Source organism: Limanda limanda, chromosome 10, assembly GCF_963576545.1.
Source record: "Limanda limanda chromosome 10, fLimLim1.1, whole genome shotgun sequence".
In the NCBI taxonomy this organism is placed as follows: domain Eukaryota; kingdom Metazoa; phylum Chordata; class Actinopteri; order Pleuronectiformes; family Pleuronectidae; genus Limanda; species Limanda limanda.
The window spans coordinates 21,787,193-21,803,409 of NC_083645.1; the positions used below are offsets into that span (position 1 = coordinate 21,787,193).

At 42.0% G+C, this 16,217-nt stretch overlaps 1 protein-coding gene across 1 annotated transcript in view; it reads right to left on the minus strand.

Moving 5' to 3' along the window:
- The window catches only part of slit3 (slit homolog 3 (Drosophila)), a 222,472-nt gene that overhangs the window by 17,160 nt on the left and 189,095 nt on the right, over positions 1-16,217 (minus strand). Inside the window, exons 21-29 of the mRNA XM_061079769.1 lie at positions 15,059-15,127; positions 14,846-14,917; positions 12,733-12,804; positions 10,253-10,324; positions 10,083-10,165; positions 9,893-9,973; positions 9,450-9,574; positions 6,207-6,304; positions 1,209-1,348 (exon numbers count right to left, since the gene is read on the minus strand). Of these exons, the coding sequence (XP_060935752.1) occupies positions 1,209-1,348; positions 6,207-6,304; positions 9,450-9,574; positions 9,893-9,973; positions 10,083-10,165; positions 10,253-10,324; positions 12,733-12,804; positions 14,846-14,917; positions 15,059-15,127 (812 nt within the window). The remainder of the gene's footprint in view (positions 1-1,208; positions 1,349-6,206; positions 6,305-9,449; positions 9,575-9,892; positions 9,974-10,082; positions 10,166-10,252; positions 10,325-12,732; positions 12,805-14,845; positions 14,918-15,058; positions 15,128-16,217) is intronic.

Here is a 16,217-nt window from a genome sequence, read left to right on the forward strand (position 1 = left end):
TATGGTCTGGAGAGAATGAATCCAAATGTTCTTGTGAACTCCTGACCCTTTACCCCCCCATCAGCTGCAATAGTGAAATTGCACACAAGCTACTTTATCCAAAAGACACACTGACATTTAATTTGTTGAGCACATTCAAGCCCAAGACCTTTTTTTTTGTATATGACTCATTTTGGAACGGAACTTCCCGGTTGTAGAAACCTTATATCAGCTGTTTAAAAGGTCCTGTGACCTTTAATCTTGATTTATTCCCGACGGTGCAAATATGACGTGACACTCCCGGCTGCTGAGCTTGTACAAAGCAGAGCGGACTGTCCTCTTAATGTGACACCTGATGATTCCACCGTGGTTCACTGAGCGGAGCGCAGGTTCAGAGCAAGAGCAGCCAGCTGTGTGTGTGTGTGTGTGTGTGTGTGTGTGTGTGTGTGTGTGTGTGTGTGTGTGTGTGTGTGTGTGTGTGTGTGCAACAGCTGTGTGCGGTAAGGAGGCTGGCAGTGTGTGAGACTTCCTTACGCCAACAACGATAATGACATGGTGTGTGTGCGGGTGAGTGTGTGTGTATATTGACTAAGAGCCAGTGTCAAAGGGGACCAGCAGTGTGTGTGTGTGTGTGTGTGTGTGTGTGTGTGTGTGTGTGTGTGTGTGTGTGTGTGTGTGTGTCTTAGAGGACACTGTCACACACAGAAAAACTTAACTTTCCAGTCAGCGTTTTCGCTTCAACTTGCTGGACTCACCAAGTTAGGTCTCTTTCCTTGTCTCTCTCTCTGTCTCTCCCTCTCTCCCTCCCTCTCTCTCTCCCTCCCTCCCTCCCTCCCTCTGCTCTTTATTGGCCTCTTCTTTACCCTTCTCATTGCTTTGTTTATTTTACCCCTTCCCTCTAGTACATATAGCCTCTCTTTGCCATTCTACTGTTGCTCTCCCCCTCTCTTTTCACCTCTCTCTCTCTCTCTCTTTTCACCACTCTCTCTCTCTTGTGATTGCTATTTCAGCCTCCTGTAGGAACAGTTTCAGGTCACTGCGGAGAAGCTGTCCATTACTAAATTACCCTCCAGTATAATGGAAAATATGATTTTGTGTATGTGTGTATGTGTGTGCAGCAGAGTGGAGGGACTTGGCATCTCAGGGGGGGCAAAGACAGAGGGCCTCAAAATATCACAGCGCAGAAATCGGTGGTGTGTGTGTGTGTGTTTGTGTGTGTGTGTGTGTACCTGTGTAGTTGGGTGGACAGATGCAGGTGTAGTTGTTGACCCCATCGATGCAGGTGGAGTTGTTCTCACAGTCGTTGTCTTCACAGTCGTCTGGGTTCATCTCACAACGAAGGCCTTCAAAACCGGCTGGACACACACAGCTACACACACAAACACACAAAAACACACAAAATGTGCATTATTAGATGGAGACATGGGCCAGATCAGTGCACACACACACTCCTGCTGCACAACTTATAAATAAAATCCATCAGCCAGAGCATCCAGCTGCTCAGCTTCACCCCCCCACCCTTAGGTTCTGCTGTAAGAGCTGAAAAGAAAAACAGTTCCATCTTGATTCCAGCAAATTTTTTCTCCATTCTGAGCCGAGTCTCACACACCACTGGAGCCGCATCATATCTATATTTAGTGGCTCAACAGGAGACACCATTTCAAGCTTCAATTTATAGAAGGAAAACAATTTGAACATGGCTGTTGAAAGTTTAAACTACTATTGCCACACAATAACCCTCCCTGACCATCTCTGATGTTGTGAAAGAAACAGTTTGTGTCTTCTGTCTTTCCTGTCAGGGGAACTTTCATTAAGGAAACCAAAAACAACAAAAACTTTAAATCAAACTCAACACACCCAGAGATAAGAAAGACAAAAAAAAGTGCTGAGATTAACTCGGTTTGAAGCCGCTGCTGCTGGACACCGCCCACCCGGGGCGCTCAGAAGAAATTATCAAAGCCTCCTGCTCTTTCCTCCCCTCGATTCATCTTCCTTCCTCCTATCACCCGTTTTTTCTTGGCCTCATCTTCTCTCCCCTCGCTTCTCACCACTTCTTTGACTATAGGTGATACACACGCACAACTAACGCCCCCCTATAACACGCACGCACACACACAACAACATTTGGTTGTCAGAAGAAGCTGTATCGTTGTAAAATGCAGAATTTAACTGCACGTTAGCTGTAATAAAAAAAAAACAGGGTTAGCTACGCTTGCAAGTGATTATCCATGTTGGGTTCTTCACTGGGAGCCAAGGCTAATGCTAGACGTTTTCTTCCAGACAGGTGTGAGGTGATAGGAGCCTGAGGAATCAGCGAAAGGCTATGTTGTGACGGCAAGAGGTTGTGAGTGTCTACATCATCTTTTCCAAACATCTCCGTTCCAGCTCGTCCAAAACGCAGCAGCAGAGTTTTTTCAAAATAAAATGGCTCCAGAAGCGTAACCTAAGTTCCAGGGTGGATACATTTTTTTAAATTGTGGATGTAGTCTTCGTCTCTCTCTAGGCGGATGAATAGAATTTTACAGCAACGTCAGATTAATAAGATAAACAAGTGAAAAGTCATTTTAGCACAAGTGAGTGACAGTTACCAACCCACACAGACACACCGACACACTTATTTGTAAAACACTCTGTTCCTCCCACTTCCCTCACACCTGTTAAACCCATTCCCCCCCTCTGCTACTTCTTCGTTGTCTTTTGTTTCACTCTGTCTTTTCTAATCTAACTTTGGTGCCAGGCAGACTTTTTCTCACACAAACACTTACCTCACTCCCTCACTCTCTCCTCCCACACTGTATATGATAGTCACTGGTCCCCCCCACCCTGTCTGTCTGCTGGTTTGCAGAGGCTAAATCTAAAGGCTGCATGAAATAAAAATGTTGACCTCAAGGGGCAAAAACAAAACAAGATCCAGAGAATCAGTGACGTTTTTGTAGGTAAGATATAAGCATGTGGGATTTATATTCATCTAACAGACACAAATCAACAGGAGCATCCCTTTGGAGTCTGAGTCCAAGATCCAGTCTCTTTTTTACATCAAGCAAGGAGGTTATTGGGCCATTTGATACTTGGTTGGTTGATTTATTTATTTGTGAGTAAGATTACGAAAAGACTTTCGAATAAATTTACATGAAACTTAGTGGAAGTATAGTGTTGAGATTTGGTGTTGATTTGTCTTTTAATTTTTACATTTTAATGTTACATTTGAGTTTGTTTTACAAATTAGAGTAAATGGTTTTTCACAGCTTAGAGCTGGAGCGGAAATATTATAATATTAAAGAGAATATGAAGATTAAAAATGCATCACAATGAGATTTCCATCTTTACTGACGTATACAGAAGTTATGCCTGTTTCATCTCTGTGTCTCAGTGAGGACCAACCCTCAAACAGCTGAGGAAACATATATTTACCCTTTTCTGCCCAAATTAAATGAAATTATGATGCACTTTGCGTATGTCTGGACTTTTCACTGAATCACCATTTCATTGAATTTAGAGGTTATAAATATTACCTCTTCTACAGTTGTGGTTGCTACTGGTAAAGAAAAGAGATAAAAAGAGGAAAAAGGAATGAGCAGGAGGGACAAAGACAAAGTGTTCTCCTGAGGGACAAAAGAGAAATAAAACTAAATGAGAAGAGCCCTGGCAGCACTGACGGGGTCAGAAAGCTCTGCTCCACCAATCACGGCCCAGTTTTGACATTTAAATTAGAGTTTGACAAATGGGTCTCTGCCAAGAGCTGGGGCTAATTGGACTTATTGAATATCTCCTACTGATTATACAACATGTAAAATGTCAAAGGGCACAGGTGCCCCTCGCTTCCTGCGTGTCTCTCCGAGGGCACAAACATCTACCTGTGTTACTATTAACATTAAGAGAAGACCTGCAAGGGTAAAGAGACTCGTAATTGCGTTTCCATGTAGGACGGTAAAGGCCAGACGCATATGAAAGCTGTTCAAATGGCAAAGGCTGGAGCAAGAGACAAACCTGCTCACGATACTGCTAATGCCATTTTCATTTCATTCAAAGTGTCTGTTCCTCATGAGGCTGAGACGAAGAGGGACTTTTTGACGAGAAGCTGACGACACTGGCAGACACAAACAAACGAGACAAATACATGTACTAGTATGAGCAGTTATTACAAGTGCAGACTGAATTTTAATATAATCTTGCAATAACACCACCAAGGCTGCCTCCTTGGCCTTCAAAGAGTTTTTTTAATGGGTGTAAAATAGCGTATTAAATGTAGTTGGGTTTAATTTAGCAGATCAAATGTCTTTGTGTATTAAATTAAAATGTCATACTTGGCTACATACAATCTGTTTTTAATTTATCGCACTTCTAAACAACTGGTTTTTACTACTTGGGTCTGTGGCCTTCCACCAGTTATATTTTGTCTTTTGGCATTCGTTTCCAAATTAATTTTGACGCTCTTGTTTTAGTTTCTCGGTTCAAAAGGGATTAGTCCTCAGATGACAGATCGGGGGAATTAACTGTACAAATATTTCAGGCCAATGCCAAGGTTCCTTTCACAAATCTATGAAGCATTCACTGTGTTTTCAAGCTGTCAGATTCTGCAGGAAAATGCAACAGTAGCCTAGAGGTGTGAAAAACAAGTTTGAGATCCTGGATCAGCTGGGAATAGGTGGAAAGTGCAGGAAAGCAAATGAGAGAAGCTCTGCCCTCCACTCACTCAACAACTGCCACTGAGACGCTCTTGACCCTCAGAGTCTCCGGTGGAAAGCTCCGAAGCCAGGAGTCAAACTCTGGGATTGTGTTGGGCAGCTCCCAGGTGAGAATGTGTGAAACCGTGTGAATGTGAAGCAGCTACTTCCTGCAGCGGAGCGAGTGTGTTCTGCAAACTTTCCCTGGATAAATATACCAATGCAATGAACTCTCATTTTGAATACACAGAATCTGTTGATGTCCTCTGAACTCATGTGAAGGTTTTAGTCTACACGGACTTTTATTACCTGACATTTGACCTTATTCTGAATAAGACATTATTTTCGATTATGAAGTTCACATTAGTTGCTAATAGAATATTAATATTCCTGTTTAGAAGTTAAAGAACATAGCCTGATTATGACTCATGTCCACATTACATCCACTATGTTACAATTTTACAACCCCAACCTAAAGTTTTAATGTGCAATGCTGTTTTAAAACCTTTTGAGAGTTTTTCGTTGACTCAAAACAGTGAGAGATTCAGTATAAATACTTCTACTCATTCTTATAATACCTATAAGAATATATATATATATTTAATGTTCATGTCATAATTTCTTCTTTACAGATATACTTCTTGTAACAGAAGGTTCAGTGAAGAAAAGCCACAGTAGCTGATCCCAATGCACACACAGCTTTTTGTTCATACATCCAATTTTTCTGTGGCTAATAATTCAAATACCCCTCAAACAACAAAACACAGGTAGAGCTCAGACTCACCTTCACATGACACATTAAAACACATGTAGCTTACGAAAACAGTGTGTGCAGAACCACTGACGTGAAAAATGACAGAAGTTCAAAGTTTCCTCTTTAAACTGTTGAGGGGGTCAAAGAGGGCGCAGGGATTTAATGAGCAACCCGGATGGGGGTTTCCTCCTTTGAAATGTCCCCTCTTTTCCTGTCTAACCCCACAGCTCCAACCCCCCCGCAACACACATAAGAAGGAAAACACATCATAAGGTCACAGCGAGTTCTTATCACGGGTAATGCATTGTCCAGCGGAGCAAGACTGTCCGCTCTAATCACGGCGTCTACATTTCTGCGGGCCGAGTGAGGTTAATTTACCTTTCAGACGAGAATACATGGTAAGCTGTTTAAAACGCAGCCACTAATAGAGACAGGGGCGACGGGGGAGAAAGGGCAATGAGATTTGACCCACAGCCTCGATGGATTCCCAAAGGACTTCTTTGAAACGACTCCTATTTTTGATCTATTCTTCTCAGCCAGCTACAGGCAATATGTAGCCTGAATAATGGTTGTGCTGCTGGTTTCAAATAGAAAAGTTAGTCTGTGGGAAAACGGCAGATTGTTGCTGTGTTTGAAACTGAAATACACGACAGAACAAACCACATTAACTTTTAAGCGCTTTTCCTTTCCTTTAAAATGCTGTCTGGAGGAGCCAGGGATCAAACCTGTGCATCTCTGTTCAGTGGATGACCCGCTCTACCTCCTGAGCCGCAGCCGCCCACTTGTTATCAACATATATATTGTCGTACCTGAAGTGGTCATCCTGTCCAGGCTGAATGTGGCAGGTTCCTCCGTTCGAGCAGGGGAAACTGATGCAGGCGTTGATGGGTATTTCACAGTTTTGACCCTGGAGGAGAAGAGAAGACGATGGAAAGACGTTAATCAGTGAATGCAGGGATTTTCTTTTTACTCTGCACAGTCACGACTAAAAAAAACCCCAGTCTTTTACGGCTTCTCGCTGACGCAGTGGTTATGGATGAGGGAGATGATTCCTCCCTCTGGCTCTGCATTACACTCTCCTCTCCCCTGATGGTGTTCATCGTCTTTAACACGGACGTGCAACAAGCAGCAGCAGTAATAAGCAACTTGCTAATGATGGAAAGAAGTCTTACCAGGTGGTGCAGGAGTAAAAGAGCTCGCCCACTACCACAGGCACTGAATACAGTTAGCATTTCTTCTGGGGTCAGAAGCTGATGAGGAATCTTACCAACAATTATGTATATTATTTCATATTTTCAACCAAGAAAGCTCCCTCCTGTTCAATTATATTCAAATAAACTGTAAATATGATATAACAAATATTGTATAGTATTGTTTTACAAGTTGAGAAGTTGAGGTTGTTATTTTTCCATTGCAATTAAAAGTAAAATCTTTCAGCTTTGGGTCACAGATCTTTGAATATGTTATCTGCTATAAGAGAGAATAGCCTGAAGAGAGATCGAGGGTTGAATAAATCTATTCTGGTTGATTAATCTAAAAAAAAGGCTCCAATTTACCAATCAATTCATTTCACAGCATTGTTTTTGTTTTTGTCTCTCTTTCACAAATACACACAATGACCTTTACGAGCAATCACAAATGTACATTATGTACACACACACACACTCTGCAGGCACACATGAACGTGTGCCGCAGCCCACCTCTTGATTCATTACTGTTCTAACCACACACACCTGTTTTCTGAATAAACAGCTTTCACTTGGAATCTGAGACACACACACACACACTCGCACACACACTCGCACACACAGACACACACACACACACACACTAACACACACACACTCACTCCACATCAAACCCTGAGGCTGTTGTTTTAATTTCCAACCACCAAACCTTTGGCCACCAACACACACACACTTCCTCTGATCAGGGCTGAGCCTCAGATGTTTACTCTTGTTTTCTCTCTCCATCCATCTTCATTACTTACTCCTCTCATTTCTCTTTTTTTTACTGCGTGGCTCTTTTGTTTCGTTCACTCTTTTCCTTCAACCTTCTTCTTTCTCACTATTAGTTTTCTCCGTATTTCAAAGCCTTCCAGCTACATTGCTCTCTGTTTCCTCATGTTTCCGCCTCTTTCCACGAACCTCCCATGTCTTCCCTCTCTTTTTCTCCTTCTCCCCTTTCTCTTTTGTCCTCTGCTGCTCCTTCTTTGATTTCTCTAACACATTTTAATTAATGTTTTCTCAGTGGACACCGTCAAAGAAAGACAAACATACATAAAGATATACACACGCACGCACACACACACACAAACACACACACACACACACACACACACACACACACACACACACACACACACACACACACACACACACACACACACACACACACACACACACACACACACACACACACACACACTCACACAGAGTGCCTGTTTCCTAGTCTGTGACCTTGGCAAGTGATGTTTTAATTAAAAGCGAGACGAAGGCTTTGTCCTCCTGTAAAAGGTTGTGAGGTGTCTGTGCACATGGGATCACAAGTGTATCTTTAAAGTGCTTCTACACACACACACACAGACACACAGACACACACACACACACTCACACAAACACACGCACACACACACACACACACACACACACACACACACACACACACACACACACACACAAGCAAACACAAAAACGCCCACAGAGGCATGAACCCACATCAAACGGGTGGGTGTATCGCTCACATATATTCCACACACACACGCGCGCGCACACACACACACACACACAGTGCAAATCAGCCTCTCAGTAGAAGGTTTCCATGTTTGCAGCGATGCGCCACCAGCACATAATCTCGCTGCACTCAAAGTCTCTTACTTCGTACTTTGGCCCTGCAATAATAAACCAATTATACCGCTTCTTGACAGTTGCCATATATATATTCGAATATCCTAACTAGGATTGGATATCGCCACTGATTTCCAAAATGAATTTGTTTCCAATTCACAAGGTTTTGATTTGATTTCAGATTTGATTAAGTATCAATCATTTTGGGATATTTCATTGTACAATATCAATTTTAGTCGCATTATTCACACGTGTGACCAACACGGTGGCCTTCTGGAGCCCTGTGGAGTCTGGACTCACACCCTTTGTCTTTGGATCAGTCGATAGTTCCAGTGCAGCCAGCTGGAGTCATCATTTCTCTATTGATGAACAGACAGGTACATTATGCACGCGAGGCCAAAGCTAAGCCTGATAATACTGCTAATGCCACAGGCTTATGCAGCCTGGCTATCCATCAAGGATACTTTTCACACACGCAGCCAATTCTAGCATAAGTTACACTTTCTACCCTTCTGCCTTTGCTGTTTGATTCCATAATTCAGAAGCTTTAAAATACTGATGAACCACCCGATAATGTCTGGCGAGCTGACGGTGTAGGTGAAAGGAACAAGAGACGGCAACATCGTCAGGGTTAAAGAGCTGATTTCTCCTGCGTTCTCAAATACATTTTCACTCTTCATGAAAATGTGTGCAACAGCAAAGAGGAGTGTAGAGCTGATCCATCTAACCAAGATTTACCAATGTAGTGCAAACGAGGCGGAACACATTGACTGAAATGCATCGGTTATCTGATTTTTTATTTATCTGTATTCATATGCAGGTTGCAGTTAGCCAAAATGTAGTCTGGACGTCAAAAACCTCCAAGAAGTATCACTGTTTGTGTTTTGTGTGGAGAAATGCTCAACTTGTGTGATAAAAGAAACTGGTATGACTGTACCAGAAGAAATAGTCTTGGCCTGGATTTATCTGCTGTTTACACCAGAAGCCCCAAAATATTGACTGTTTACCCTAGAGGTTAATTCATTGTGAGGCGTTTGCAAATTGGCTCCAAGATTGCAAATTCAAAGGAATTATTGATCCCCAAATTTGCAGTTTCACACCGATATCTTTAATACTTCTTGTTTTAAAGATGTACTGTTCAAAAAGAACAACAAGTTGACTACTGTATTATTTAAAAGTATCTCCCTCTTCCTCCTCTGCTCTCACCTTGAATCCAAATGGACAGGTGCAGTGGTAGGTTCCAGTCGACTCGGAGACACAGGTACCGTTGTGTTGGCACGGCGCCCCCAGGCAGGGAGCGCATTTTGACATCAGGCTGATGTCTACTGGGCCTGAGAGAGATAACACAAACAGAGGCAGATGAGAGCAGGACGACAATGTGGGGAAATGGAGGGATAAAGATTAGACGGCAGAAAGGGAGCGAAAGGAGTGTCAGCGGAGAAGACATACATATTTACTCATGCTGCACTAAACACACGGCTGCAGACTTCAGTTAATGGAGTGTGTGCAGAGAGAAGGCCTCACAGGGGAAGGGAAGTGAGAGCTCAGGAGAACAAGGAATTAGATTTACTTTCACAGGCCTGTATGAGAAAGAGGAAGAGGCGATGATGTGAGGCTCTTCTGGTTTGATCTAGTTTATTCTTATTTACCTTTACACTGAAATCTGTTGAGTGGTGTGGTGAGCAGGAGCCTGTCAGCCATGTCAGGAGGTCCAGTGCAACGAGCGATTCCTGTGCAAAAGCACAATTTATTGAGAAAGTGCAAAACATACATGACAATTTGTCTTATTCTTCATGATATGAAATGTTGTTTGGAGGCATTTTGATGACTTCTCCTTACCAGGCTCTTTAAAACCAGCCTTGACCCACTGGGAGAGCCAGCGCAGGTCACAGTTACAGTACAAGGGGTTGGCACCGAGAGCCCTGAACACACACAAACACACAATTTACTGGACAATCCACAACACTTGCATACAAACACAAAAGCGAACATATGGGGGTCGTACTTACAGGTGGGACAGAGCGGTGAGGTGGTTGAAAGCTCCTTCTGGGATAGTTGAGAGGTCGTTGCCATGGAGAGTCCTGGAGGAGAGGAGAGTTAACATGGATATTAAACTCAAGTTTGACCTTGTTAAATATTCAAGAGCTTGCTTTTGACTTTTTTTTATTGTGCGACTTATTCTATTGTGTAATTAATTAATTTGTTCAAGCATTTACTTCATTGCAACCAGGAAAATAATGTGAAACCGCACATCTGACTTTTGAATTCATCCCAGAATGGTTCTTCCACCTTTCTCATCTTCTTCACTTCTGTCTAATGCTTTTTACTACGACTCTACTTATTGTGACACAGCTGCTGATATTAACTGACTGTTTTATATTTAGATCAAAACATTGAAACTGTGTTAACATCATGTCCACAGATAACAATTCACAGTTTTCAAATCAAACAATGAATATTTTCAGCATCGCATCCGTCACATTAGAGTTAAATGAAACTGACTGCCCCGCGGTCTAATACCCGACTTCCAGCTAAATAATACAACTGGTCCGACTCTGACTTGCCGCCTGCTAAATTATTTAAATTATTTGTGGTTCCTCAGCTGCAGACACACCATCATTCCCTTTTATAATGGAAAAAAAATACATTATTTATGAAAGAATAACACAAAATAAACAGAAAGCTTATTTTCATTGTTGGGCAATAAAGCTCATCCTGGTCTCTGAATGGAATATTAGCTGTCTCATGGTCCTGTAGCAGACAGTGGTGTGTGTGTGTGTCTGTCTGTGTATAGAAACACCACAGGGACAAACTGCAGGCTGTGATGTGTATCAGTGTGAGGATGTGTATTTTTGTTTTGTGCCTTTGGGTTTTCATGTACATGTTTGTATGCTTAGATGTGTGTGTTCGTGTGTTCAGAACTTTTGTCTCCAAGGGCTCATGGACTGCAGACTGTGTGTGTGTGTGTGTGTGTGTGTGTCCTTTGAGTCTCACAATTTAAGTGTGTTGCCTGCTGGATATAAGTTCACATTCCATTAGAGCACAGGGCTGTGGCAGGGGACAGCTCAGCTATCAAACCGCCACTATTGGAAAAGTGTATGTGCATGTGTGTATGTCTGTGTGTGTGTGTGTTCGCACGTGTAAATCAGTGTGTTCGTGTGTCATGTGCAAATATTTGTATGTGTCTTATCTCTTTTGTACAACTTTGTGCTCGTATGTGTGCTTAATGTCTTAACATGTTCGTGTGCATCTTTGTGTGTGTTCCTGCATCTATGTACGTTGGTCTAACAGCCCCCGCACAAGGCTGGCCCAGAGGGGGTTGTGGGTAATGAGGAAGTGACAGTGATGGCTGCTTGGCAACCAGTTGCTATGCGGGGGCAGAGAGGGAGCAGTCCCCAAGGCAACATCAACTAAAATGAAAGGAAGGAAGGAGGGAAGGATTTTTTAAAAAAGCGATCACTGAACTTCAGCAAGGTGGAGGTCTGGTAAAAGATAAAGTCGATATGTGGAGAAAAGGCCAGAAACAAAGCCGACTTTTTCTCTCTGAACAAATCGAGGTGGAAGAAATGTCCACAGAGATGAACACAAGGCTCCGGAATCAGATTCCTCTCAGCTGGTTCATGGTTTCATGTTGAGTTTTCAGCTGAAAAGTTACTGTCATAGAAATGTGATGTTTAAAAGTAATAGTTGTAGTTTGGGAAAACAGGTTTTCTTGTAGCCTTTAAGTGAACAAACCAGAAATTATTTCAGCCATAATTTCATCTAATCAAGAATAAAAATCAGTGTTGAATAAACAGTTATAACACAGCATTTAAAATTCCACATGTTGCTTGTATTAGAGTCTAAAGTAAATTCTGTCCATGAGCATTTAAGTTGTAAGTTTTTTTCTGTGCTCATACTATTTTCATGTTAATGTGTGTTTACCTACTTTTATATCTATCTCTGTGTGTATGTGTGTATGTGTGTGTATGCTTGTGTGTGTGTATGGCCAGACAGCAACATTTAAGCGCAATTTGTGCGTGTGTGTGTGTGTGTGTGTGTGTGTGTGTGTGCGCTAACGTGGGTTAGTGAGACAGAGGGTGGACAACCAGATGGATGACTGAGGACACAGAGGCTGAAGGTCGATTCATCAAACACAACATTGGGCGGAGAGAGAGAAAAGGAGGAGAGGATGGATGGAGGAGAGAGAAGGAGAGACAGAGTGAAGGGACAGAGTGTGTGTGTGTGTGGGGGGGGAGATGGAGCGCAGCATGCAGACACAGAGGGAGCATTAAAGAGGAGATGAGAGATTGTCACTTTTATCTCCTTCAGAACCCTGAAACAACAAATGATCGGGCGGCGACTTCTCATTTCGCGACCGGCTCTGCAACGTGGCCCGACACCGGGGGGGCGATTAAACTTTAATTTAACTCAGCACCATAACTAGCAACAGGGAGCGTTGAATATTGAATCCACTGCGGCACACTTGAAGATGAAGCTTGCTACTCACAGCAGGCGAAGTGACTTGAGGCCGTCGAAGGCGTGGACCGGGATGCAGCGAATCTGGTTATAGCTCAGGATGCTGAAAGACAGAGGACATGAGCAAGGTCAGGAGACTCAGGTTGAAACTCAGGATGTTGTTTGTAAACATGTTGGTTCTCTTGTACATATTCATGTTACATTCATTAATTATATTCTAGACAAGTCCCTGAATAAGTATAAACAAACATAGAGAATAAAAGAGACAAAGAGGAAGGAAGACGTGAGAGGTGAAGCAGCAGATTTGGTTTAACAGAAACTCAGAACCTGTAGCCAGTGTGTGTGGAAAAGTGGATAATTAACAAGGGGGCGCGTGTTTAATGAAGTGGAACAATTAGGTGAAGGTGAAAAAAACAGATCAGACGCGTTTGAAATGTCAAACTCCCACAGCACAGTTATGTTTCCCTCTTTTAAAACTGTCAATGAACCAAAAATAAGTTCAGGAATAAATTAACAAAAGGGGAAAACCCTTTAAGGCCGGGATTCCACTCATGGTCAAATGTTCCAGGGTAATTATTATTTATTTATTATTATTACTGATAATGATCCTGTTCACCAAACACGCCCCATCCACTTACATGGAGGAGGTGGTGTTTATGACATGTACTGAAACCCACCACCAGATCCTTCAGTTTTAAGGAACCCTCTTGTCGTCTATCTTTACATACAGTCTGTGGTTTAAGCCTGATACGTATCTTTAAGACAACGTTGATTCTCAGCAGCTTTCCTCTAATGACGCTCAACATAACCACACCTGATTATCGAGAGGCGTCAAAGCGTCTCAGAGGAAACAGGGAAAATCTTTTAGATCTTTAAGACGTCAAACTTTGTGTTAACAACTGGTTGTTAAACGTTAGAGCAACAATCCCCAGAGCCAGCAAATCCACAGATTAACGAAGAGGCTGTAAAAACCAATGTGGAAAGTAAAACATTCTCCTCCACCTCCACTATGTGAACTCTTGGCAATGTACACTGCAGCAAAGCGTTCGACACAGAGAGTTTTCCAGCGATGCTATCTGGGGGCTAACAGTAGAAGTCTGTGGTTGCACTGGGCAGCTCCCGGGTGTGAACCAGTGCAACTGTAGGAAATATGAAACAAGGAGTCGCTGGATAAGAGCAAATGGGCTCAGTCAACCTTCCCTGGACACACAACAGCCAGATGATGTAAAAAACATTTAATACACACAAAAAAAAGTAAAAAGAGAGACACAAACTAAAGGAAATTAATGTGTATGTAAGACAGAATGGGAGTAAAGCAGATTTTAATTCCGCAGGGTCACTGAGGCAACATCCGAACCAATATGTGTTTCTTTTAAAACAGCATTTTAGCTCAGTATCAGTAATAATCCTGATCCACACAAACTTGTAAATCACAATACATCTCACTGTGGCTTTTCTCTCTGAACCTGACAAACCCTGACCGGCTTTCTGGTTTTTGTTTTTTGAACATGATGTTTTCACCGATTAGGGTAAAAAAGGAAGTAGGAAGCCAAGCCAATGTGACCGAACCCAACTCAAATATTGTTTCAAAGTTTCTGTCTGAACACGGCCCAACCCATCAGGTCTCGACGGGCTCGGGGTCAGATACACACACTCTGATTCTCACACACTGGGGCATGGGAAGCAGATTGTTGCTTAGTTACAGAAAAGACTACCAACCAGAAACAACGATGGCAAAAAGAAAGATGAGGAATATCTTTTTTTGGACTGACTGAGAGTGTAAACAGCGTTTTGCCTTCACCACTTGTACTTGAGCCTACTACGAATGAAACGTAGTAGTGTGGATGAAGCCTGAGTGAGTGATGAGGTGAAAAATAAATCTGTATGCGCTTTCTGAACGGATGCATATTATGAAAGAGATGAAGAAAGAGGATGATAGAAGAGGAAGATACAAGCAGAAGAGAGTGAAGAGACACTTGGAGGACAGAGGTGGAAAAGCTAGAAGAAAGCATAAAAGAAATGAGACTTGACAAAGAAGATGATTCAGTTAAGATAAGTAAACACTTATTTCTAGAGGTTTTTTAACCCTAACACTTGCAAACACACACAACTTTGATATGACATTGGATCATGGAGTAACTCACAGTGTGGCTAGCTGCGTCATATTGCTGAAGGTAAACTGGGCCACTGTGCTGATGCTGTTGTTGCTCAGGTCCCTGCGTAGATACAAACATGTCGTAAACACACAAACACGAACGTGCTGTTCATGGTACATATATACAGGATGAGGTTTTTAAACTGTCTGCACAACACTTTAGTGTGTGTTTTCTTTTCAAGGTTACGTGAACAGCACATACACCAGTGACAGCTGCTTCAGGGATGCCAGCTCCTTGGGCACAGATGTCAGCATATTACCCTCCAGGTAACTGCAAGGAAAAAGGTGCATAGTTAATGTGGGATGTATTGCACACACACACACTCAGGCAAACACACACACACACACATAATTTTACATTTTGGTATCTACATTAAGACGAAGTAATGAAAGAATGGAGGAACACAACATCTCAATAAATGTTTTTTAAGTAAATTAAATGTTTCTTCTCATGTTTTTCACACTGATCTTCTTGTGTTTGCTCATACAAAGTTGTGCATGTATCTTGCAGCTCTGCAACATTTTCTGCACAAGTGTAAGATTCTTCAGTAGAAGCCTTAAACACATTCTGTTTTCCAACCTCCGCAAATTCACGATACATTGAGGATGTGAGAAGCAACTCATCAAACTCCACACTCATGCACACACACACACACATTTTATGATCCACTGGTCTGTGCTCCTCACTCTCTCAGGTCATAAGTAGGTCATGTGGACAGTATGATGGAGCATCTTCTCCAGTTTGATCAATACCTAATCACTGCTATTGACCCCACAGAGCAGGCCTATTTCATAGCTAGAGGCCTTTCTGCGCGGGTGTGAGTAATAATTCACATTTTCTAACAGAGATTCTCTTCCTACACTTTTTCAAAATTTCACCAATCTCACTTTTTCTTTTACGCTTTTATAATTCTGCTTTAAATTCAGCATCTTTCTTCAAAACAGAGATATTGTTATAGTCTTAAAATGAAAGACAAAGAGAAAACGTTTTATAAGTTGTAATAAACTGGAAAATCATAAGCCAAATACATGCTTTTAAAAAGTGTAAATATTGGACTATAGCTACTTTAAAGAGATTTAGTACTTTTCCAACATTGTAATGTAAAAGTATTTTAAAGAATATCTTTTAAGGAAAACACCCAAGGACAGTTTCTGGTGTCGCTCTCTGCTGGAGGGAAACATTCTCTCTTCCTAACTCTGTTTTATGTAATACTACATGAGACAATAATCGACTGCATGTTTTATATTTACTGTAAATATATTTTATATATCTGTGGTGACTCATAGATTCAAGACATCAACATCTAACAAAAAACACATAAATACACAAATACCTGCAGCGAGTACAATGCAGGTATAAA